This window comes from Zeus faber (genome assembly GCF_960531495.2).
Source record: "Zeus faber genome assembly, chromosome: 4".
Taxonomy (NCBI): domain Eukaryota; kingdom Metazoa; phylum Chordata; class Actinopteri; order Zeiformes; family Zeidae; genus Zeus; species Zeus faber.
Window position 1 is genome coordinate 26,380,123 of NC_137191.1, and position 25,544 is coordinate 26,405,666.

At 46.2% G+C, this 25,544-nt stretch overlaps 1 protein-coding gene across 1 annotated transcript in view; it reads right to left on the bottom strand.

The window, feature by feature from the left end:
- Positions 1-25,544, bottom strand: part of tnrc6c2 (trinucleotide repeat containing adaptor 6C2) — a gene marked incomplete at its 3' end in the record, with an annotated part of 51,486 nt that overhangs the window by 19,081 nt on the left and 6,861 nt on the right. The window contains exons 2-4 of the mRNA XM_079999791.1: positions 18,551-18,639; positions 18,126-18,147; positions 8,088-8,471 (exon numbers count right to left, since the gene is read on the bottom strand). Of these exons, the coding sequence (XP_079855917.1) occupies positions 8,088-8,471; positions 18,126-18,147; positions 18,551-18,601 (457 nt within the window). The 5' untranslated portion in view covers positions 18,602-18,639. The remainder of the gene's footprint in view (positions 1-8,087; positions 8,472-18,125; positions 18,148-18,550; positions 18,640-25,544) is intronic.

Genomic DNA, 25,544 nt, shown 5'->3' on the forward strand with positions numbered 1-25,544 from the left:
ACACCATGGAAGCACAAGCCTATTCCTCACTCAGTGCAGGAGGGGCAATGGACCGTATCTCTGCGTGTGTGCTCAAAAGGGTCTAGCCACCTGCATACTTATAATTGTGTGTGCGCCGTTGCTTTGACACTGCCAAGAATTGGCAATCGTAAGGCAGCAGAAAACTCAGGACTTCGTTTCCCTTTTGTCTTTTATCTACAGACAATGCCTATAAATCTACCGCCACACAAACGTCTGAAAACCCCCCAACAAAACTTTTGGTGGGATTTCTTTTCCATTCCCGTTCACATTATCAGCTCAGGTTAGTTAAACTGGACTAATTCAAAATGGAGCTCATAGGCAAAATGCATACACTTGATGCAGTGCCTGCAAACTGGCCCTTGTGAAAACACTGAACTTAAAAATCCTTAACCGAAAGATACTAAATACAAGCTTTAACAATTCCCCACACGATGAGGTATCGCACACAAGCAATCTCATTACCCGCACAACCAGCCAATCAATGAGGGAACTAATAATAGACTGATCGGATGCTATAAGGGGGTAATCAATCAGTGGGTGGCAGCTAATCAATGTTCTTATTAATGCTAGTGGGGGTTCGAGAAGAGAGTATATCGATTCAGCATGCAAACACTCTGCCCACAAGGCCTGGCTCATGCAATGGACCAGAAAACCAATGAGGGTTTATCACCCACGCTACACACCGTTCCCAGGACCCACACAGGCGAATGGGAGAACAAAATTCATCCACTAACTCAGGGAGAAGCTAAGGAGCTCCGCGGGTAATTGTACACGGAAATTAGATGCTATCTGTATGCGATTATTTTCCAGAATTTCATTTTCCAGAAGTCTCAGTGCTTTGATAGTGATAGAGTGTCCACCACAATATCTCTCCGTGCTTATCCATCTCAGTCCATGAGATAAGGTTCATGTCCACATGCCAATCAACACATGGTGTCTAATAGGAAACCGCAAGCTATGTTCCACAGGACATTGTCCTTCTTGAAAAACAAACAAAAAAAAACAACCCCTTCAGACGTTTCAGTCTAACCTCCCCAGCAGCTCCAGTATCTGTGTGAATCAATAACCTTTAATTACTCGGCCTGTGGTGTGCGTTGGTTAAATATTAGCCTGCTTTGGCAATTTAGCTTCCTTACCTTCTATTAAGCCGCTATTAGTTTCCATCAGATCGTTGCAGTGATTTACATAATTGCTCGAAGTTATCCATCACGAGATAAAGACCCCGGTGGTCAAAACAATCCCATTATAAGAAGGGAAAGCCTATTTGTTTGAGGTGCTCAGGCAGGCACGCTCACCCTGACACAAGCGCGTACACTGGCTTTAAGATACTGCACAGCATAGCCCAGTCTGGTCCTCTGTAGCTATTTTGTCCACAGCGCACTTATCTCTCATCCCCAGGCGGCTTTATTGCATTAAGTCGTCGTAGTCACACACACACACACACACACACACACACACACACACACACACACACACACACACACACACACACACACACACACACACACACACACACACACACACACACACACACACACACACACACACACACACACCCCCCCCCCCCCCCCACCTAAGGCGGTAAAGTGAAAAAGACACACTACAACAAGCAGGGAAAAGTTTGGAAGTCAATTAAACTTCAAATATCTGATATTACTTGAATGTGACGTTTTTCGACCATGTTCTTATGTTGGCAGGTAAAACTGAACGCTCAATCCATTCTTAAGTTGAATCTGTTCACAAGTTCCCTATACAATCAAGTAGAGACTGAAAACTCCTTGAAACTCTATCGTGAAAGAAGACATTTATGAACTCGACAAGCATCTGGCATTATAGCTTTACCAGGTCTGATTTAACTATGATTAGATATGTTTCCCATAATGAGCCAAAGACTTGGAAAAACATTATTTCTGATGCTTGAAGACTATATCTTACTCCATTCAGCAACCGCTTAACCGTTAAGATTATCGAACACAATTAGAGGGAGTTGGACTTTGTGTTGGACATTCGGTTTTTGTACACATCAGGTTGAAAGAACAAAACGACATCCGACACAGAATCCTGCATACTACAGCATTACCAGCCAACATCAGACGGGGCAGTCAATGTGAGAGAAATCTTTCTCAAGTTAGGTGAGACAGTAATGAATACTTAAGGGCGAAGTCCAGTTCCTCACTTTGAAGAAGAATCTTAATGGCGTTCTTGAAACACAGATTAATCAGCTTCTCACCTTGTTACGGCTGCTGAGGACCAAGGGGCTTCATCCATGGCAAATAGTTTTGTTTTAGTCCCTTACCCAGAAGAATACATAGAGCTTAATTTATTCTGTGAGTGACACTGAAAGGTCAACGGCATCATCTAACAGCTAAGTCAGCCACAATGATTTAATGCAATCGCCTTACGACTACAACACTGCAAATGCTAATGATAAGAGAAAATGCCAAGACTCACTGCACTGAGTACGAGTTTGGCGTCAAAGCCACGTGTCTGCATGTGTCCGTGGGCTCGAATGTAAATGTTTGTGCTCGTGGTCTGGCAACATTTCAGGTCTATTGTTCAGGCGCATGCCCTTCTGCCACCCTGTCGGAAGAGAAGAGGGTGACCTCAAAAAGCCCAGATTCAAACAACTGCAGCATCAAGATGTGACAACGCAGCGATTCAGATTCCCCCTCTCTTCCTCTGTCGATGCTAGCTGACGAGGGGCGCCATTTTATCAGCTGTGAATTGCTGCCAAGAAGCTCCGAGGCTCTCACCTCCCCCCCAACTCCCACTTTCACTCTATTTATTTTTTTTGTTTTTGTTTGTTTTTTTTCCCTGAAGTGTACAATAGGCTGCATGATAAATTAATCATACTCTGGAAAGCGGCCTCCTCTACAGGGAGAAACTGAACACAAACAAAAAGAGAGAGACAGCAGTCGGTGGGGAAGAGTGTGTGTGTGTGTGTGTGTGTGTGTGTGTGTGTGTGGAAAAATACCTCAAGAGGGGACCACAAGCTCCATCCTGAGAGGGGCTTAAAGAGATCAGCTACAGATGCAGCTACACCACCCCACCACAGAAAGCCTACACTCTGCCAAGGCCCTGCTGCTGGCTGGCTTGGCCGTGCACGTTAGCTCAGAGTGCACGTGACGTCTGGGACGTAGAACGTGGGACCGTGCAACATGCAATTGCCCACTGTGTGCATATGCACATGTATACCCAAATGTAGCTTCATGTTCCTGTGATGCATGCATGCATGCAGACGTGTATGCATGCATGTGAGTACATAGACACATACATGTAAATGCGAATACAATGCGTATATTGTGTGAGCATGCAAGTTGATGCAAAACAGATAAAACAAAAGACAAAGCTCTGTTCTTTCACCTCAACATGTGTCACTTGTCCCCTCCAACACACACACACACACACACACACACACACACACACACACACACACACACACACACACACACACACACACACACACACACACACACACACACACACACACACACACACACACACACACACACACACACACAAAGAAGTGATATCTGGGGGATGGTGTAGGTGTATGGGGGGGGGGGGGGCGGCGGCTGTGCAGCAAACAGAACATGAAAAGCAAAGAAGAAGGGAGCCATTATTTTCAGCCTCCGTAATGCAGGACCTCTCCTATTCTGGTCGCAATTACGAGGGTAGCCTCCCGATTGTGCTTTCGCAAACGCGGTAAGGAAAACATAAACAGCCTTCTCTGGATTGCCAGGAAGCCTCGTCTGTTACCTAGACCGAAGCTGAATAATAACTAAAAAGAGACGGAGCAGCGCGGCTTATCCTATAAAAGGCGACATCTAACACTGACGACGACAACAACCAAAGCAAGGGAAGCCGTGTGATGCCAGCCAGCCTGAGCTGAGGCAGAAATAGGCACGAGATGAGCTGCTGATAATGAGACTAGCTGGCATTATGGAGATGGGCAGTGAGCCAAGAATTTGCTACACCACAGCACTGGTGAAGAATAAGGAAGCAGGCTGATGACCAGAGAGAGGAGGGATAATGTGCAGAGGGAGCGACGGAGTGTGGTGCGCTAAAAAATGGCGTCCCTCTTTCGCTTTCCTTTGGTGGGTGAATCGTCTCTGCTTGGCGAGACGCTCTAAACCATCCCCCGGCGCCCTTACTCCACTATCCAGCGGCGAGACATTAGCCGACGCCAAACTCCCGGGTTTGACATGGCCCCAGATTCAACGTTTCATTTCCACTTTTGTCCCCTGACAGATTCTCTCCATCCCTCTTCAGGGGAGACTTCCGCGTGGCCGTCGCGATCAAAGACGTCGGGTACTTGTGTTATTTTGTTGTTACTGAAAGTACAGAGAGAGCGAAAGAAAGAAAGTGGAGAAACGGTCACGGGGAGAGATTTAAAACCTCATCCTTCATGTCTGTTTTCCTCCGCAGAGGAAAGAGAGAGAGAATAGAAGGGGGAAAAAAAGACTGGTGGCTTCTCTAGTTTCCCTGGCAAAATAGGAGCTAATGAAGCCACAAGGGGGTTGGCTTACAGTGCTTACTGTGTGTGTGTGTGTGTGTGTGTGTGTGTGTGTGTGTGTCTGCTTACGCGCTCGTCTCACCCGGAGCTCGTGGGACAACATTTACTTGTTTCCAAGAATGTCTCCCTTCTGTCATTATAGGGCACATTGCCGTTGTGATGATCTGAGGTTTAGAACAATACAAATAAGCCGGATCTGAGGCTGTGCTGAGATCACAGCTTCACAGGACAGCGTTTCAGCGAAGGCCAAAAGACAAGACTGGGAAGAGAACAGGCCTGGGCCTTTAAAATGACGCTTTGAAGACATTTTGAAAGGCACAGTCACCCATTTTAATTGGCTGCTTGCTTTTGCACCGATACATTGTACTACAAGCCCAGCTGTTGCAATGCATGATGGACGGAAAGTCTATTTTTTGGGGGTTTTTTTATGTGCCACGGCGTAGTTACCATCACAGCTGCTGCCCTGAAGTAAATCACTTTCACAGACAATACATGTTCTGCCAGCCCCAAAGTAAGTTAGTATTTTTGAGCCTGCCGTAGCCCTTTCTCCACTGGGTTTCAGTCAGATTCATAGCACAAGGTCTGAGGTTAACAAGGGCAGAAAGAAGAAAATGGAGTGATATAATTTTATATCATAGACCAAAAGCAGGTCTATGATATATATCAGTGAAATTGCCACTTTCAAAATATGAATATCTGGCACTGGAAACAATGAATTTGCTAAATTAAACTATGTTTGGAATGTCACTTTTGAAGTGGCAAATGGTCGCAGCTAATTTGATGTCAGGCGGCGTAGTTAGTTTGAGCATAACATTAGCGTCTCACTTATAAAAGTTGCAATTATGTTTCAATCATCATAAAAACCCGTAATGATCTAGCTGTAAAACACATCTCTTGCTCCACCCCCCTTACCTGCAAATGAATTGAGGCCAAATGAGTGGGCCCCCCTTGTGTTAACGCCCTCTCCCCAGTGCCTTATGACGAAACACTCTGTCTGGGTGAGCAGCAAACATCTGTTGGACTGCAGTTCCCACAATCTGCATCTCTTAAAGAGGCCCCCCACCAACCTCCTCCACCAACCCACAGCCACTACAGCACCTGCTACTGATGGGCCAGCTTGCTACGGCTGCTGGCATGCCGGCTGACTGACTGGCTGCTGCAGACCACTCAATGGTCCCAGTCAGCTGGATAGTCTGGGCAAGGGGTGGAAAGGAGGTGTGTGTGTGTGTGTGTGTGTGTGTGTGTGTGTGTGTGTGTGTGTGTGTTGGTGGATAGGACAGGGGGGCCTCTGTCTGGGTCTGGAGTTTGAGGCAATTATAAGGCACTGAGAGATCAGCGGTCACATGGGAATGGTGTGAACACACTTGAGAACACTTGGTGAAGTGCTCCGTGTGTGTGTATGTGTGTGTGTGTGTGTAGGTTGGGGGAAGGATTTGCCTTAAAGACTTAAAGACCCGTAGCTGTGTGTTTGTAGTCTGCTGGAATTATGTCCATCTCCAAAATATAAACATAATAACATTAACTTAGATTGATGCTCATCATAGAATAGACATTTAGCTGAGATGTTTATGTGCAGTGGAGAGCAAGGCAACCACTAATTGTTTATGTATGAATGTATGTATGTACGTACGTACGTATGCATGTGCAAATACAGTATGTGTGCATAGACATGTGTTTACATACAGACTCAAGTCGAATTATGAGAAGTATGTCCTTGTGTGTGTGTTTTCCTGATGAAGTCTGAGCCAGCTGGGCTGCAGGGCAGACACAGATCTAAAAGGACACAACTAGGTCAGCCCAGTGTGTTCTGACCGCCGCAATCAGTGTGTGTGTGTGTGTGTGTGTGTGTGTGTGTGTGTGTGTGTGTGTGTGTGCGCGCGCGCGCAAGGCCGCACACACAAATGAAAGTGGCCTCAAAGAGAGAAAGTGGGAAGTGTTTGTGTCATCACAAATCCACGGGTGCCGCAGTAAACTCACTCAGGGGGTCAAAGAGTTGTCCTTAAAAAATGTCAGACCCAACGCTCAAAGCTAAATGTCGGGTAACAACACTTTGTCTTTATTGCATTTTCTTTCAACTGTATACATTTTATACATGTGGTCTCTTTGACACTTTTGTTTAATCTACATGGAGTGCTTCATTCAAGCTTACTGGATTGAATTTGTTGTTAATCAGCAGCTTGGTCCATCCTTCTTGGATGAAGCACTTTGCAGCAACAAGGTTTTAGAACAAAGTGCGAAGCGGAAGTTAAAACTGCCAAAGACAGTTGCATCACATTCAAACTAAGTGAACAAGGTCAACTTAAATACATTTTCTTGCACTCTGTGACACAAGTTGCGTAGGAATTGACCAGATGAAAGACATATCCTCAACTGAATGGCAATTATTGAGACTAAATCGTGCACACCATGAATTATTGATGTCAGCGCCATTATAACAAAAGGGCCGGCAGCCTAGGGCTATTAAGTGGCCAGACAGGGAGGGAACCGGGTTTGGATGGGGGAGCCCCTGAGAGCAGAGGCAGAGAGGTGGACGGGGTGGTAGTGTGTGGGCATACACCCAGCCTGGGGCTAATTTGCTGTGGGCAGTGTTGTCCAGAGAGACCCTTGGGACCAACAAAGGTGAGGTAGACAACCACTCACAAAAATAAGGTCACTGTAGGACATGAGAGGTTAATACACCAAAGCATGGGCTCTTAAAGGAGACACGCAAAGTGTTGACATATTGTCCGGTGCATTTAGTGATTGAAAGCCGGAATTAGACGGCTCAACGGGAGCATTACTGGGGTTAGGGTTAGACGAGGGATTTGGGGCAGTCATGCAGAAACCAGCCAAACCAAGACACAAGATGGACATGTTGAAATCTACAATCTTGATGATCAACATCTCCACATTTGAAATGTTGATTTGATAACGTTTTGAAGGGTTACATGAGAAAAAGAAGAAAGTAAATGAGATGACATAAATGCATACATGCTTTGTTAAATGAAGCAGAATATTGACGTGCCGGGCCGACAGAGGAACCGCAGGAAGAGGGCTGTTTGGTTTCCGACACGCGCCGTGAATCGCGGCGCAGGCCAGGGTACAGGGACAACGACTAGGCAGAGTACAAAGACAAGGACCATTTGGCTGTGTAATGCGCTGCCCAAGGCAGATGCTAGCTAGTTAGTTAGCCAGGCTTACACCGCAGCTGCTGTGTTTACGCAGTGGCTGTTGCGCTCAAAGTAAACATGTGAACCAGTAATGAAAGGCAGCAGAGAGCAGAGGAGAGATAGAATGTGGGGGGGGGGGTAAATCAGGAATGGATGAGAGAAAGAGATGTGAGAAACAAGAGATAAACAGATGCTCATGCAAGTGGACGCATGGCGCATGTCGCCGTTACATCTGTATGCGCTTTGAATTCCATTCAAACACAAAACACAGGAGTAAAGCCCTTTGGAAAAATGTGAGGCTGAGATCAGGAAAGTGCAGATAATAATATCTGGCCGGATGAGGGATGGCTAACTAAATTTGGATGGTTTTAAGTGAAAGACAGGTGAATGTCAGCACCCACCTGGTTGGCGCTTGGCAGAGATTGGAGAGTTGCCCCCTGCTGTGGAGGGTGAGAGGGTGAGGACTCCGAGGGTTCCCGCCGGGAGCGGCTGGCCTCTCTTCAGCAGCTGCTTGTGCTCCTGCTGGCGGAAACGTGGAGGCACCTCTCTGGGCGGGTAGCGGGCGCTGGCAGAGGACGACGGGCACTGGTGCTGCTGCGGATGTTGTTGTTGTTGAGGGGGGGTTGGATTGGACAGCTGGCCAGTGGCGGGGGCGCGCTTGCCATTGCCGGAAGAAGCGCAAGAGGAGGTGGAAGAGGTAGGGAGGGACAGAGTGGGGCTGGCAGGGTGGAGGTGGTAGTGGTGGGGTGGGCCGGGACTGGGCTTAGTGGGAGCAGGCTCTGGCACTGTAGGGAGGGAAGCAACAGCACAGTATTAATGTCAGCATTGGCGCATCAGAAGGTCCTTTTTAGTCCCTAACCTTGCTGACAATGGTCGATAAAAGAAACTCACTTTTCATGACTGCCACATCATAACAGTGACGAGCAAACTAACTAAAATCCACACCTATGTTTCCGTTAAAAGGACGTGGCCACAGTAAGATTCAAGTCGATTCAACTGAGTTGGAGGTTTATGCTTAACAGAAAAAATGTTTTATGCTCAAGAAGGGAATAGCAAAAATATGCATGTAGTATTTATTGTGGAGGAGTACACAGAGGGTTTGAAGTGGCATTCTTCCAGGGAGTGCAGAATAGCATGTAGGTCATGAAGTGTAATGGATTCTCCTGTTTCTGGATTTATTTTATTTCTTATTTTTAACCATGTTTTATTGCCCCCCGCCCTCTAGCCCGGGGGTCAACATATGCTACCTAGACAGCACAAAAAGGGCACCGTTTCCCTGCCGACTACACATGCACGCATGAGTGCAACACGGAAACACATGCACTCTTTCCCCGCACTTGGCCTTTACCTGACCCGTCTCCTGCGGTTCCAGTGATCAGCCAGCCGTCAAATGCACCGCTTGCCTTAGAGCTCCTATTATCCATATAACCTGACAGATTAGCAGGGCTAGCCTAGCCTCTCTGCAAAACAATCACCTTACATCTATAAAGACAAATACAGCAAATACAGAGAAGATGAAGAATACATGGGCCCAGCGGTGTGCATTTCCAGAAAGGATGCATGTGGAGTGCGTGTGCACGCTCGCTCTCCCTGCAGTAAATAAACTGCATTTTCAACAGCTGATAACCCCAAAGAGTTGCAGCAAATTGCATTTTTTTTGCTCTGTATATAAACACATGAATAGTTGATGATATTGTTCTTAAAGTCCCTGGGTAGGTGGGCCACTGGCTGCTGACACTGCTTACAGCTGAGTCTGCCAATGCAAGTAAAGGCAGACAAATGAGAGAGAGAGAGAGAGCGCGAGCGAGAAGGGATGAGAAATGTGTGTGTGTGTATGGGGGGGCAAAACACAGCATTGCACTCTCCTTGCCGATTCAATTAAAACTTCAGTGTAATTGGCGAGACAATGAAGGTCCATTGCAGACAATTCTGTCTTGAAGGACTGGAAACAGGCGTGCATGCACAGCACATGGGCACAAACTGTCTCTTATGTGCACACAAGCCTAAATATATCAGTACACACACACACACACACACACACACACACGGATTTGAGTAAGTCAAATCATAGCTTGGAGGTATTTGCGGTGCTGCCAAAATCTCATCCAGCAGCGCTGCTGTAAACACAGAGGCCTATTCAGCTAACAGAGCGCTAATCCAGATGGTGGTACCTGCACAAACACACACAGACACACACAAAAAAAAAAAAAGGCACTTTTGCGCAATGCACGCAGTCAGCGCCAAAGACAAAAGCACAGCACTTTGTTGTGCACCCCACTCAAATAGGGGTTTATTTCTCACAAAGACAATCTTCCCTCCCTGTATGTCCCATCTTATAAAGATGCACAATCCTACAAAAATAACCATACAAATAACATGTTACCTTTGACAGACAAAACACACAGCTTTGTTGATGGCTTGGAGCTGCAGCTGGTGACGCACGTCCCTGATTAAATTCAGCTCAGCCTCGCTGACACTGCCTCGACCAATCACAGCGCGGGACACTGGTTACACAGCACCCTGCCCCCTCTCCTCCTCTCCCTCCCTCCTTGCTTCCATCCAACCAGACCCCCGTCTCAGCTCGCTTTCTCCCAGTCAGCTTCCTCTCTTTCCTTCCACTCGCTCCATCTCGTCATTCTTTTCGTGATCAACCCATCGTTGATCTTTTGACTCCATCCGGACACTATCCTCAAGCATCCTCAAATGAAATGCAGGTCCTAAAACAAGATAAAAAGATTTGACTATCAGTTTCTTACCTCCACATCGATCGCACAGCGAGTCGCACAGACATACTTCTTGATAAAATATGGATGCAGGTCAAAACGTCCTATGCAAATGTGGCAATTTGAGCTTCCTATTTACATTACATTACCTTCTGAATGCCAAAGAGGATCCCGTCTCTCAGGGTAATTATGCAGCCATCGCAGGAAACTATTCAATGGCTCCCAATGATTCGACTCGAAACTTTGCTATGGTTCCAAACTGAGTTGTGTTTGGAACCATATCATCATCTGCATCACCATTGTATCAAATCCGCTCCATATTAGATAAACGGTTGTGATTGGCCCGACCCTGGCAAGGTCGGCTGGAGCATCTGTTTGAATGGGAGGGTGGCCAGACGTATGCTGCCGGGCAAATGAAACATGATCTGCAGATTTGTCCGGTTCCCAGGCTACAAGAGAAGTGAATGGGAGTGTGGAAAAATGTATTTCTCCAAACAGCGCACGTGCGCGCGTGCGTGCGTGTGTGTGTGTGTGTGTGGGGCATTTGGTAAGGAGCAGTCAAATGGAATACAAAAGTTCAACATAGCTTTAGGGCCATTCCAAGCTCATGTTGACGTGACCATAGAGCGCAATCGAAGCTACCAAACTCAAATCACGGCAAGTTGAGGAAGTGGTTGCATGCATCCCAGACATATGCACACCTTGATAACAAAGTTTGATTACTTTACAATCTTTTTGATACTAAACCTAAATTAAAGACGACACTCCCTTTCTATCGGTGTATCGTGTAGAAAGGTTCAAGTGTGCTGTTAAAAAACATTGCAATTACATAAACAATTACAGGGACAAGCTGATCAACTCCGTTGTCCACTTATGATTGTTTTGCTGGGACGTATGCAGCCATCCATGATTTGATCTGTAGCTAAATCAGGTGTAGCAGTAGAGATAAACAGACAGAGACATGACAATGAGAATGATGTAGCCTAAAAGTTAGTGTGACTGTGTGTACGTGTGTGTGTGAGAGAAAGACCCACACCCATACCTTTGCCCTGAACAAACATAAACACATTTAGTGAAATAGTGTCTTGTTTTTTAAGGGAGGGGGGGTCTTCTCTTAATCCATAATAGGTGTTAAAGCGCTTTGAGGGAGGATTTAAAGAAAGAGAGAGAGAGAGAGAAGCAGAGAAAAGAAGAGGGGTAATCCCTAAGAGGGAGGAGAGAGAGCGAATCTATGAAAGATGCAATGAGTCAGTTAAGAGAATTCCGTTTTTCCTCCAGTTCCGAGGGAAAGTAAATTAGTAGCAGGTAGAAGATTTATTGCCTGGGATCTCAATTGGTTGCCTAGGAGCTCTGCCCGAGTATTGCAGGGTTTTCCCCACTTTATTAGACTCTAATGCAGCAGTTATCTCTCTTCTTATTTCCTGACCGCCTGGTGGATTTTTTCTTTTTACCTGATAAGCCCTGAAAAAAGGAAGATTAATAAACAGCTCGTATTTCCTGTAATAGAAACAAATGTTTGAATTAGGGGCTTTTTTCCCCCTCCCCGTCGAGTGGGAAAGTAAACTGCTGTTATTACGACCACCCAGACCTCTCCAAAGGCCAAGGATAGGCCTAGAATATAGGTCTCTTCCAGTGTATCCCCCATGTTAATCATCTCCTCCAATTTCCCCGCAGTGATCTTGAGTGTGTGCGTGTGTGTGTGTGTGTGTGTGTGTGTGTGTGTGTGTGTGTGTGTGTGTGTTTGGGGGGGGGGGGGTCTTGTCTTTCACTTCACCGGCACATCTGATGGCTAGAGAGAAGAGCCCTCTCGACCTGGAAGGCTGCGTTCGACACTGCAAACGCCACCCCTGAGCCCATAACGGGGTGAAAGAGGGGCCACGGAAAAGTGACGAGAAGAAAAAATAATTAAGTAATTGAGGGGAGGGCGGGGATGGGGTGGAGACCACCTAGGTTTGGAAAGTGAGGTGGGAGAAGAAAGGAATGAAGAAGCTCCAGAGTCCGAGGGGGAACATGCTGAACGCAACCAAACCACAGAGAGCTGCGGGATGCAGAATATGGAGGGAGAGAGAGCGAGAGATGGAGAGAGAGAAAGAGAGAGAGACAGACACACAGACACTGAGAGACGATGAGAGCGCAAGGGCGAAAGAAAAAAGAAAGAGAAAAAGAGGCGCACAGGATGGGGATAATGGGCGGGGCCTGTTGTGGTGAGGCACGCTGTGATTGGCTGCCGGGTGGCCCAGTGCCAGGGAGAGCAGGTTCCCACATTCCCTCCGTCTATTGTCTGCGGGAGCGTGTTAATATGCAGCGCTGCTTATGGTGGGGGAGGGAATGACCTCACGCTTGGGGGGCTGCACGTCTCACACATGCCTCCTTTTATTATTAACCCTCTGAAAAAGCCCGGCGGGACAAATTCGGGATGTGAGCCGGGGCCTATAAAACTATTTTACATGGCCGTGCATCGCTTTTATATAACCTAAGCCTTTCGAGGGAAATAAAAAAAAAAAAAAAAAAGACTGTTGTAGTCGTTTCATTACCACAGGAAACATGCGTTTCCTCATTTAAGCTCGAGGTTCACGCCTACAAGGAGGTCGGGTGGTAGAAATAAACAAGGGGGTTTAAGTGATGTTTCACTAGACTGACTCTGTGATAAAATAAGTTCTAAAATCTTCTTAAATCTACCACAAGAAGAAAATCCCTTATTAGAGCGTTACTACTGCATTGTATAATTATTTGAACTATTGCCAGATTTTTCTACATTCCACCGAGTTTTTCGAGATTAAAGTATTCGATTATAGAATACCATATATTTTACTATCGTACTATAGTAGGTAAAGGCCGCTTGGAGTGTCACAGGGAAATGTGTGTACGTTATATGTGATTATGTGTTAGCTCACGGAAGGTCAAGTGGGTGTGCCTTTTAAGGTGCCATCTGTCAGTAGTAGTACACACACACTTCCCATGGCAGGCTGTTACTATGGCGACATGACAGTTGCCTAATGCACCTCAGTTTGCCCCCTGCGACCCTGGGTTTTCTCATGAAAACGTACGTACACACACACACACACACACACACACACACACACACACACACACACACACACACACACACACACACACACACACACACACACACACACACACACACACACACACACACACACACACACACACACACACTAATGAGTCTCCCAGTTAATATCAGCTGAACCCCTCGCATCTGTCAGGATTATGACAAGGTTCCCCTGAGGAGGCACTTTGCGTCTCCACACCTAAAGGTGAAGATACACTTTGGGGGGGAAATTAGGGGCTAGTGGGAAATGAGTAGGACTGATTGGATGGTAGGCAAAGCAGGATTCTGCAAATCAGGATTGGGTTTAGGGCATTTAGGGCTGAATCATTTTGGGAAAAAACATGTTTTCTTAACAATATGGCTATTGCATAACCCTAACATTAGCTATAAATATTATACAGCTGACATACAGTATGTTCTCAGTATTCAAGAAATGCTAACATATAATAGCATTGAATGGTTTTCCCACTATGCCTCCATCCCAGGTCTCTGCCTGAGGGCAACAACTGCCTAAGGATATGTTTTCCAAACACTTGTCAAGCCCGAGACGATGTTCTGAAATGTGCCGTCTTTCACCCTGGGTGTCAGCACATTAGTGCACACCGCCTCTCATCGTCTGGGGACACACTGGAAACTGTGTGCACTAATGTGCTGACACCCAGGGTAACAGGGTCAGTACTTCAGGTTTCAATCGCAGAGGTTGTCTGAATACATGGGTGAAAATGTCCCAAACATTAGGAGAATTCCATAGGAGGTAGGACAATGTTTGTACATCTTATAAATCCACACATTTAAAGCTTGAGTCCTATCTGTGTAGGAAGATGGAGAAGCTCTCCCTGTGCAGGCATAGCCAGCAGTCTCTGCACCTTAAAAAAAAATGTGCCCAATGCGAACACCTTGCATACAGAGCCCAGAATAAACCTCCATTCATATTTGTTGGACTGCATCCAATTAATCTAGTCAGAATTTGATGTGAGGCTACCCAACAATGGGGGAGGATCAGGAGAAGATGGATGTATGTGTGTGTGTGTGTGTGTGTGTGTGTGTGTAGGGGGTTGGGGGTAAGAAGGTAAAGAAAGAGGAGGCTCTAAATAGTCACTCACGTCAGCAGTGTTGGATTGATCACACAACGGGAACACACACACACAGAGAAACGTATCATTTCATGCAGTTGTTGGGGAGCCATCTTGTTTACCTTCTCGTTCGCCACCCTATCTACCTCGCTCGCTTCTTGCTCCCCCTCTCTCTCTCTCTCTCTCTCCCTCCCTCCCCCATGACTCGCTATGCAAGCAGAGCTGGCAGCCAGTTGGGGTGGGGGTTGAAAAACAATTACGCTCTGTGGTCATAAATCCAACAGACATAATTTGGCGTCCATTCACTGTTAATTCACTGAGTATTTATAAATGTGGTTAACAGAAGAGAAAAGTGGCCATGCGCTCAAAGTAAATTAGCTCCTAATTAGGTTGCAATTCATGAAATTCCCTTTTCCAAAGTGTTGACACAATTAATAACATGTGAAATTGCTAAATTAATACAATGCCCACTTTTACGACGGCCCGTGTTTATGTGCGCAATACGGCCGCTTTTGAGATAAACAATTAACAGCATTAAGGCCAACGTCACCTCCTGTGTGGACACAACGCCGCCCTCCGCCTCCACCTTCAGCGCACCGACCTTATCATCGCGCACAGAGCGAAGGGGAACAGAACGTAGGCATAATAAATGAAAACCGGCAGCTAAGCATGTAGAAAACCGTAGGAGGAGAGATGGACGTACATTTCATTCGGTGGCCTCTGCGGAAAGTGTGTGGGCAGTAGAGATGGTGGCACCGTGCTGATATTCTGATTGCCACGGTGTGGGAATGTGACAGGCGATCGGTGTGGTGTTACCAAGGCTTTCTACCCCCGCACCCCCTGCCCCCCCTTCATGAATTTCATTTGTGTCAATCCTGGCTCAGGGCGTGCTCGCTCATAACTATCTGAATCTTGTTTCCCCCCCACTCTCTTTGTGAGAATGCATACGTGTGTGTGTGTGTGTGTGTGTGTGTGTGTGTGTGTGTGTGTGTGTGTGTGTGTGTGTGTGTGTGTGTGTGTGTGTAGACAGCAGTCATGGCAAAGTTATTATTGCCTTGGCTGTTTTCCATGATCTAAGCAGTTTCTTCACTCACACAGAATGGATTGAGAGGCTGTGTGTCCCTGGTGGGGGAGCTCTCTGTGTGTGTGTGTGTGTGTGTGTGTGTGTGTGTGTGTGTGTGTGTGTGTGTGTGTGTGTGCGCGCGCGCGCATTTGGGGGTTAACATGACAGCATGTGTGCGTACATGCATTATGCATTTGTGCTCATCTAAGAACATGTGTTTACACTAGACGGACATTTTTCAAAGTAAGCGGGTGCGTGCTTGTCATACCATGTGAGCATTCTTTAGGCGTATGTGTTTCAGTGGTGCTGTTCCGTGGGCTGAATTATTGCTGAGGTTAATAAATATAGGTTTGTGTGTATGTCTGTGTGTGTGCCCGCCCAATGGTTGGGCTGACTGTGACAGTAGTGAAGCCAGAGATGGAAAGCTGGTGCTGGGAATAATCAGTCCCTCTCTGCCCTCTGCACTAATGGAGACCAGGGATGGGGAGGCTGCAGGCCCTTCCACCAAGACCCAGGGCTGCACGTGTGTGTGTGTGTGTGTGTGTGTGTGTGTGTGTGTGTGTGTGTGTGTGTATGGTGGAGCTTGCTGGGCTCCTGGTTCTCTGAAGCTACCGGCCTAATGGGGGGCAGAGAAGTTAATTCCACCGCGCCAGTGCTTTATCTCATTTTCATACATATGAACGTGCCGGGCGCAGATCGATTACCGCAAACAAATTGAAATGCCCGGGACCGAGGCGGCCTGCGTCGGTGGGGGAGGGGGGTTGATTTGTGTGTGTGTGTGTGTGTGAGTGTATAAGGGAGGCAGAATTCACTCATATGGATGGAAAGACACAAATCACAGCTGCATACTGATTTGCTCTCTCCACACACACACACACCTCTATTATTTAGTGTCACGGATGAAAACTCAGTTCATTCCAGTCTCTGCCTGCCTCGACAGCACATGGGAGGTTATAGGCAAACGCACAGAAGTCTGGATGGTCGGCTAAATGATTTGACTACAAACTAGTCTCCTTTTCACCTTCTTTCTTAATCTCACTCTGCAGACACACACACGGACACACAGACACACAAACACAGACACACACAGTCTCTTGTTGCTCTAGCTCTTTATGTCCCTCTCTCGCAGTGAACATATGATATAATTGCCGTGTCATTAGTCCTGCCCAGCAATAGCGTCTCAAGTGCTCCTCGCTTTGTTACTTTCTTCTTCATTTTGTCCGGCTCATGAGGCCTTCCCCGGGTCAAGCAACTTCGCCTCCACATACATTTTCAACATCAACAGGGGATTGGTCATTAATGGACCTTTCCCGACAACTACGCCTTGACTTTCATCAAGCATGCCAAGGCGTCTATAAATAGACAAGATGTCACAAACCATGTATGCTTGACATTAACTGTGTTCGGATGACGTGTTTTTATGCGGCCTGACATGTGGGGCATACCGCTCTGGACCCCGCGGTCCCTTGGAACACCAGCGACGCTCATAACCGACCTGCTGCACTCAGCTTGAACAATAGACTCAAAGCACCAGTCTCAAAGGACATTCTAAAGTGACACTGGAAAGAAAAAAAAAAAAAAAAAAAAAAAAAAAATCACATTTGTGCTCACTAGTAACTGTCATGCGTTCCTGGTTTTGGTGTTAATCACTTGAGAACAGGTTTGTCGGAAGTGACTCTTCAATCAATCAATCCTATCAAAACACCTTGAACTAACGGAATTTTCCCCACTCTCGAAAAAGCCAAGTAAATAAAATATGAAATCATTTTAAATGAATTGAAAATCATACAAAATCCCAACACTGGACTTAAAAGTCTGTACTTCTGTTGGCTATGTCATCGTCTTCAGGCCCCAACAAGTCTAGGAACCGGGCTAGCTGGCCAAGCTCACAGACAGGGCAGTGACATATGTGAAGGAGAATAACCATGGCAGGGCTCAAGGCAAAACAACTTCTTTTGATGCCCTGATGTTCACACCTGGGATGGTCACACACTAAACACCGAAGACAACCACCACACGCACAAACTGTGTTTTTGCTATTGAAAACACAAAAAAATACTTAAAAAAAAAAAAAAAAAAGCCTTCTAGTGCTTTTTTAATACACCACCGTTACCCGGGTTTCCCTGCCCTGCTCCAGCAACACTCCAACATTTGAACTCGATGTCCTCCCTTTATTCCGCCCCCCACCCCTCACGCCTACATCCTCACCCATCCACGCTAGTGCTGAATGCAGTAGCTGTCTGGCTGTCCTCACGCTCCGCTGCCTGGTACTGCTGGCTCTCTGCATTGTGTGTCACTCTGAATTAGCCTCCAGTGGACTGCTTCTGCCGTGCGTGTGTGTGCGTGCGTGCGTGCGTGCGTGCGTGCGTGTGTATGTGTGTGTGTAGTACATTTGGGAATGAACGCGCACACCTTTGTGTGCAGTAGATATTATGTTTGTCAACTGGAGGTGTGTGCATGTCTTTAGAGCTGTATCCATTGTATTGAATATTGCATAAATTCAAACTCACCTTTGGTTTTCTGATCAGCAGCCTGAGAGAGCAAGAGAGATAGAGATGATAAGAATATACTCTGCGTGTTACAGTTAAAATGTGTGTATCATGCAATTCTAATGAACAGAGTTAAGCAATTGTTTAATTCACAGGAAATGGGAGTAGCGATAGTGCCCAGACTGACGACATCCCATTCTCACTGTATCTGGAGTGTGTCGAATGGAAGCCGGTATCAAACAGTAAAAATCACAACACACAGGCAGTGCAGTGCACAGCCAAAGCTGTTAGAATTAATTAAATGAGGTATGAACGAGCAAGAAATGGAACTAATGAACACTTACAGTCAACTGTCTGGTCCAAACACACACACACACACACACACACACACACACACACACACACACACACACACACACACTATGTGTGTGATTACTCAGTCTCACCTTTTTCTGAGCGGCGTCCTTCTTTGTCTTTTCCTTTCTCTTTTCTTCCATCAAATGGTTCTCTTTCTTCTGTCGCTAGATTCTCTCAGCTGCGGACACACAGAGGAAGAAAAGGAAAGAAAAGAAAAGAAGAATGATTTTAGGGAACTGGAATGAGGAAAGCCGGTAGATTCTCATCACTTTTTCGCCCATCGCATGTGCGTGACATCCAAGCAGATTTTCCGTGACACACGTGCACTGCAACACACACCCGCACACCCACGCACTGCAACACACACCCACACACACCATCTGTTGGTCATCAATGGACAAATCTGAGCCAATATGCACACCAAGTTTCAGGGGGAAAAAAAACAAAAAAAAACTCCAAACTTCTCCATTCACAATCTGCCCTTCGTAATCGAACCTGGACTTCCAACTTCAGTCGTTCCAAAACATTAGAAGGAACAGCAGGAGCACAAGGCAGACAGAAGATGAAACTCAGAATGGGAGGCAGGAGGAACGTGCACAAGGGAGGGAGGCGAGCGGCCAGAGCGCAGACTGGCGAAAAGAGGTTGGAAAGAGAGCCGGGTGAGAAGAAAACCCAAGGAAAATGAAAAAAATGAAGGAGGGGGGGTGTATAATGTAAAGCAAAGACAGCCAGGCGGACAAGCGCAGGAGTGGAGGCCATTTCCCAAAATCTGTTTCCAGTGGGCAGGGGGCCTGGGGCCTCGTTGGAGGCCCAGAGCCGCTCACTAGCCGACCTCAGCGCCAGGGAAACTAAGTGCTTTGTTTCTGCCTCTATTTCCTTTGGCTCGGCTACAGTGACAGCTCCTGGAAACTATTAGAGGCATGAGCAGGGCCAGAGAGACTGTACGTGTGTGTGTGTGTGTGTGTGTGTGTGTGTGTGTGTGTGTGTGTGTGCAATTGTAAATGATACAGATCAATAGTACAGTAGTATGTCATATCAAATCAATTAAGTCTTTCTCTAAGGTTCACTCAAAGCCAGTCAATCATCTCCATATCAACCTAAACCAACGGTCCCTGCTAGCCATTTTGTAAAGGACAACACACAGGCATGCACGCACACACACACAGGGCTGCCTTGCACAATAAGCCTTTGTGCCCCGTCCTCCACTGGAAGGACGTGGCCATAGCTCGGAGCACGTTGAGTGAGGCACATGCACGTTCTTGTCGCGCGCACACACACACACACACACACACACGCACACGCACACGCACACGCACACGCACACGAATCAGAGGGATGGGTTAGATAGAAAGAATGCTGCTAAAAATAATACCAGGAAGAAAATACCATGGTGATGATCCCAACTATGAAAAGCAACTTCATTTTCAGATGTTTTGATGCATGGAAGCATGTTAGATGTGTGTGCTGGTTGTCTATGTTGGAGAAAAATGGATCATAGGCAAGGGATTCTAACTGATGGCCCTCAAATTGGTCACAGCCCAAACACTTTACTGTACCATTTAAAACACGTATCCAGCAGTATGAGAACCTTTCGGTAGTGACAAGTGTCATCGCTGCACGCCTGTTATTAACTAACAATAGAGACGGGATGGCAGAGATACAGGTAGACGGAGGGACATAATTAGAGACAGACAGATATCCGAACAGGCAGACGACTAGCAGGCAGCGTCCATAGGGGATTGGAAGGCCTGGACCTGAATGTAATCTGAATACATGAATGAATCCCCACACTCATAACAGGAGATTAATGAAAAGCCCGCCCCCCCACTGAGGTGCCCATCGGTAGGGGGAGGGAGCTGTCAATGAAACAGACACCATGGCCGGCCGAGCCGAGGATGAATGATAGCCGGGCAAAGCCTTTGCGGCGGGGGGAGCGACTGAAAGTGTGTTTGTTTCTCTTTTCTCACAGTGAGAGAACAGTGGGAGCAGGAGACTGAGAGGAAGGCTCAGGAGAGAGAAGAAGAGGAAAAAAAAAATAAAAAAAAAAAGGAAGGAAGGAGGGAAGGAGGCAGAGAGTTAGCATGACGTGGAGCAGTTCCTATCAACGGCAACTGGACCCGAGGAGGTACGCCAGACCGGCGGCCATTTCTGCGCTTATAATGAAAGACAGCAGTCATCGCTCAAGGTTCCTCTCAACTTCTTATTTATTTCTCCCTCCCTCTCTCTCTCTCTCTCTCTCTCTCCCACGTACACACAAGGAATCCTATTATTCATAATGTCATAATGCCTCCTCAGCAACTAGAGAGAGCAGCCCTCCGGAAACAAATTGGAGCTCATTTTGTCTGTCTGAGGGGGGGTGTTTCTTACAACAGAAAAGGCAGGAGTACTATGGATGTGTAGGCTGGATGTGGACCTGTCCGTGGTGGTTCTCTTCTCTCGGAGATGTGCCCATGAAGCGGCGCACAGTCACTTCCTCGCTCCTTAGGTCTCCTGTGCGGTGTTAACAAGACCGTCAGCTCATACCTCTCACTGCCTCAACCTATGCTCACATTTCACACCGCCGCCGCTAATCCAACCAACCCACCCACAACTTCTTTGGATGGGTTCCAAACCAAGAAGGGCAGAGGAAGAGGAGGAGTGGGGGGGGAGGACAGGGTTCGCTGAATATAGGGATTGAGGGGTTTGGGCTGGGGCATGGTAGCAAGCGAGAAGAGAAAGGGTCAAGAGCACACTGAGGAAAATGGAAAAAATATATACAGTTTTTCAACCCCAGTTGCACCACCACCATCCTATTTATTCAACAGGCTTTTGCTCTAGATAGACAGACAGAAATAAAACCACCATTTCAAGGTATTTGGTCATAAACATTCTAATAATTTATGTTTTAGTTCTAGTCTAAAAATCAGTTTAGTTTTTTAGCATTACGAGAGGAAAATTCTTCAAAATGACTGGTTAAAGGCTGGTGTGTGTGTGTCCCATTATGATTCACACAAGATCTTTCTCAAATGTTTCCTGGCTCTCCAACTACTTGCAACAAGTGTCCCACTCAGAAGCCAATGTGATACCTCCACCAGGTAAGTAATCCTGTTTTTTTAGGCTAGTAATAGACTCGTACCCTACATAGAGGCCCCATGGCATAAAAAGCTATAATTCTCAATAATTTGCAAAAGACAGTGCAATTCAAATACAGTGCTGGGACTGGTGAAGGCCAAGGCCAACATTAACAAAATAGACAACTAGAAGGAATTACATTTGGGGGCACCCCCACACCATTCCCCCAAACAACATAAGTAAATAGGAATGGACTGAATTAACTTGAAATGCACAAAAAAACAAAAAACAAAAAACATTGTTCACCACATGATCTGATCCATTACTTTCCCAGCGAAGTACAGATATCATTTTTAGACCGATACCAATATCTGTATTTATGGTGAACACTAACACTTCTGTTAATAGCAGCAGCAGCAGCCTGGTGATAACATTAACAATGGCCCGAGTCTCTCTCTCTCTGTGATATCGAACACATGGTGCAGGAGGACGGCGCTCTTTCTGAATCCTCTGGTGTGGCTCAGCTCCCTGCTGAGCCACACCAGAGGAAGAATCACAGATTATTTTACAGCAACGGAGAGAGAGAGGCTGGGACAACACACACACACACACACACACACACACACACACACACACACACACACACACACACACACACACACACACACACACACACACACACACACACACACACACACACACACACACACACACACACACACACACACACACACAGCAGTTTGATGTGGACGCAGTCTGATGCCTGTCATCTTCCGCCAGGGATAGCGAGAAAGGGGTAGAAGGAGGAGGAGGAGAGACGGGGCGGGAATAGAGGGAGGAAAAAAAGAAAAGAGGAGGATGAAAGCAAAGGCAGCGCAACACCAATTAAGAACGACAGCAACCGGAGAGGCAGCCGGGGCACACGGTGGGGGGGGGGGGGGGGGGTGGGGGGGGGGAAATCCTCACTGGAGAGAAGAGGAGTTACAGGAGAAAAACAAGAAGGGAAACCAACCAAAGTGCGGCACTATCCAGGCTGGCAGACAAGGAGATAGGGAGCGAGGGAGGGTTTGGGGGGAGGTGGGGTGGGAGGAGTGGAGGTGTAGTGTGTGTGGAAAAACCTGTGCATCTCGATAGCTAGTACCTGGGGATGAAAGGGGGTGGGGGTGCAACAGAGCGTGATGAGGCGGAGAGAGAGAAACATGACAAATTATAGCCAGGAGCAATGGAGGAATATTGGAGATATGGAGGCATCATTATCAGGACAGGGACAATTAAAACAATATACATATAGAAATTTAGAATGGGGGGTGTCCTGGTCATTTGCTGTGTCTCTCCCTATCTCTACCCCCATTTCCTGTCTCTCCCTACAAAATAATAAAATAAACTTCCCCAAAAATGTTAAAGAAAAAGAAATTCAGAATGGCACACTTTGCCGTTCGTCACTCAACAACGAAACTAGTTCTCTGATAAAACTCCCTTTGACGTGATCAGCCGGATCATCATTCATTTCCATTAAATTTGCGGTGATACTAGAGCTGAAACTGAGGGGAAATTGATTTCCGTTGTCATCATAGTCGTAATTTCATGGCCGCACGATAACACTTATGGACAATTAGCGTTAAGGTGGCTTTATTGGCCGGTTTCGGTGACAAGAGGCAGCGCAATTGAAACCCAAGACAGAGAGAGAGAGAGAGAGAGAGAGAGAGAGAGAGAGAGAGAGAGAGGCTTCACGTGTTTCGATGGCCCGCCGCTCCCACAACACACACCGTGCAAGATCGCAGAGGAAGAGGGCGACGAAAAGCGAGTGCGAGAGTGTGTTGGCGTCCAAAGTCATGGTCGTCAGTCAGAGGGAATCGCCAAGTCTCTGTCTTTGGGCGGCGCCACCTCATCGGGAATTACTGCACATCCAGGAATCCGGACGCCCAGTGGGTGGATGGATGGGGAAAATAAGAGGTGTGCAAGATAGGGCATAGAAGTCAGAGAGAGAGAGAGAGAGAGAGAGAGAGAGAGAGAGAGAGAGAGAGAGAGAGAGAGAGAGAGAGATGGGGAGAGCAAGCGAGAGAGCGTCAATGATAGCGGGGGGCTAAAAATAACCGGCTTTGAAGTTTCCCCACCAGAAAATTAGCTCTTAGTGTTTTGCCGGCTTCCTCTGCCAAGTTGATATGAAACTTGAGCTTGTTGGCAGCTCATTAAATAGGGAAAAACAACACAATCCGCAAGGCCAAGCAGGCCCGCACTCTGCCAGCCAGCGAGCCGAGGCTTATTGAATTTAGGGAACTGTCTCGTGGTCTGCGTGCCTGTTTAGGGGGCTGCTTTGTGCTGGTGTGTGTCTGTGTGCGCCTGATTGCGTGCGCTCCGCATTTTTTACGGCGTGTTTGTATTATGTCTCCAGGGCTGTGTGGTAAACCTCAGACAAGAAGTCCAAATTCTTATGGAGTAAACACTAATATAATGAATGGCCTCTAGTAATTATCCTCCCTCACCCTGGTAGTCATTAAAACCGCTCATAAAACTACCTAATATATGTATATTTAACAGTGCTTCCCACATAGACTTTACTTGGGTGGGCAGTTAAGGTATACTAACGGCAGCCAAAGTATATTTGGCGACCCATTTTAGTATTTTTTGTTATCCGTCCGAGAGAACCATGCTGTCCGCGATACCACTCGTGCTTTAACTAGTGGCATCACGTAAGAAGACGCGGACAGGGCTCTCCGGTTCAGGCGGATTAGAAAGTGCTCCAAGTCGGTATCGGGTCGAGAGACAGCAGGAAGTGACGGGAAACTCTGAGTTAGTTATTAGTTTCCGAAGTGATAATGCATTTACTGTAACTCGGAAAAAAATAAAAAATACTTTCAGAATTTCATATAATATTTTACATTTTTTGTGTTATTTTTATTTATTTGTTTGCTTATAAGGGAAATGTTCTCAAATATAGAAACTTTAATGAAATATAGGTTTTTCAAATTGATTGGAACATTTGGACAAAAGTTGACAAAATATCAGTCAAAACATCGGTAATCTGACTCTCCAAAATCTGCCTCGTCATCGGACCGAAAAATGTGGCATCGGTCCAATTCTTATTATAAGTATATTAAATACATGCATTTAGGATAGGGTATACACATTTATATTTAGGTTAATGTAACAGAATACACACTTAACTTCAGCATACCGCCACCTGTCCACATTGCGCTGACAAGTGCTGTAAATCTGTTTAAAGATATGTAAATACATAAATACATCTTACTTCATTGTTATCTTTTGTCTTAACTTGCATTGTTCTGTCAACCTCTGCTGCTGTAAAATCTGAATTCCCCCCAGGGATGAATAAAGTGTTAGCTACTGTAGTGTTAGTCTTGGCTATGGCTGTGACGGTACGATCAAATAATTAATTAACTACAAATAATAATAATAATAATAATAATAATAATAATAAAAAGACACACAGAAGAAATCCCCCATGTGTTTAATGGACTGTCCATCCCCCTCGTGTGCCGTGTGCAAAGCTCAAGTGAAGCAACTGAAAAGTTTCTCTAGAAGTTTGAACATAGCATGGAAGACCGTCAATGATGATAACTTAGCAATGATTATTGTGTTTATATTTTATATCCTCCTGTAACTTTCACCAGGAAAATTTGTAATACAACACACACACACACACACACACACACACACACACACACACACACACACACACACACACACACACACACACACACACACACACACACACACACACACACACACACACACACACACACACACTCCTAAGCATTCAATGCATATATGTCGTTTTTTAGTGAACCATCTCATCGATATCACTCATATAAAGAAAGGAGAAAATTAAAATCTAAGAGGCCTTTGGACAAGGCTAAACTTCTTTGGTTTCGTCAAGCAGGAGGCCACACAGGTCACATCTAGATCCAGGGTAATCATTTTAAGTGGACCGAAAAAATTTATTTACGCTTGCTCATTCACTGATGGATCGATGAAGAGACTGGTTTAACAGAGGCTGATAAAAAAAAAAAA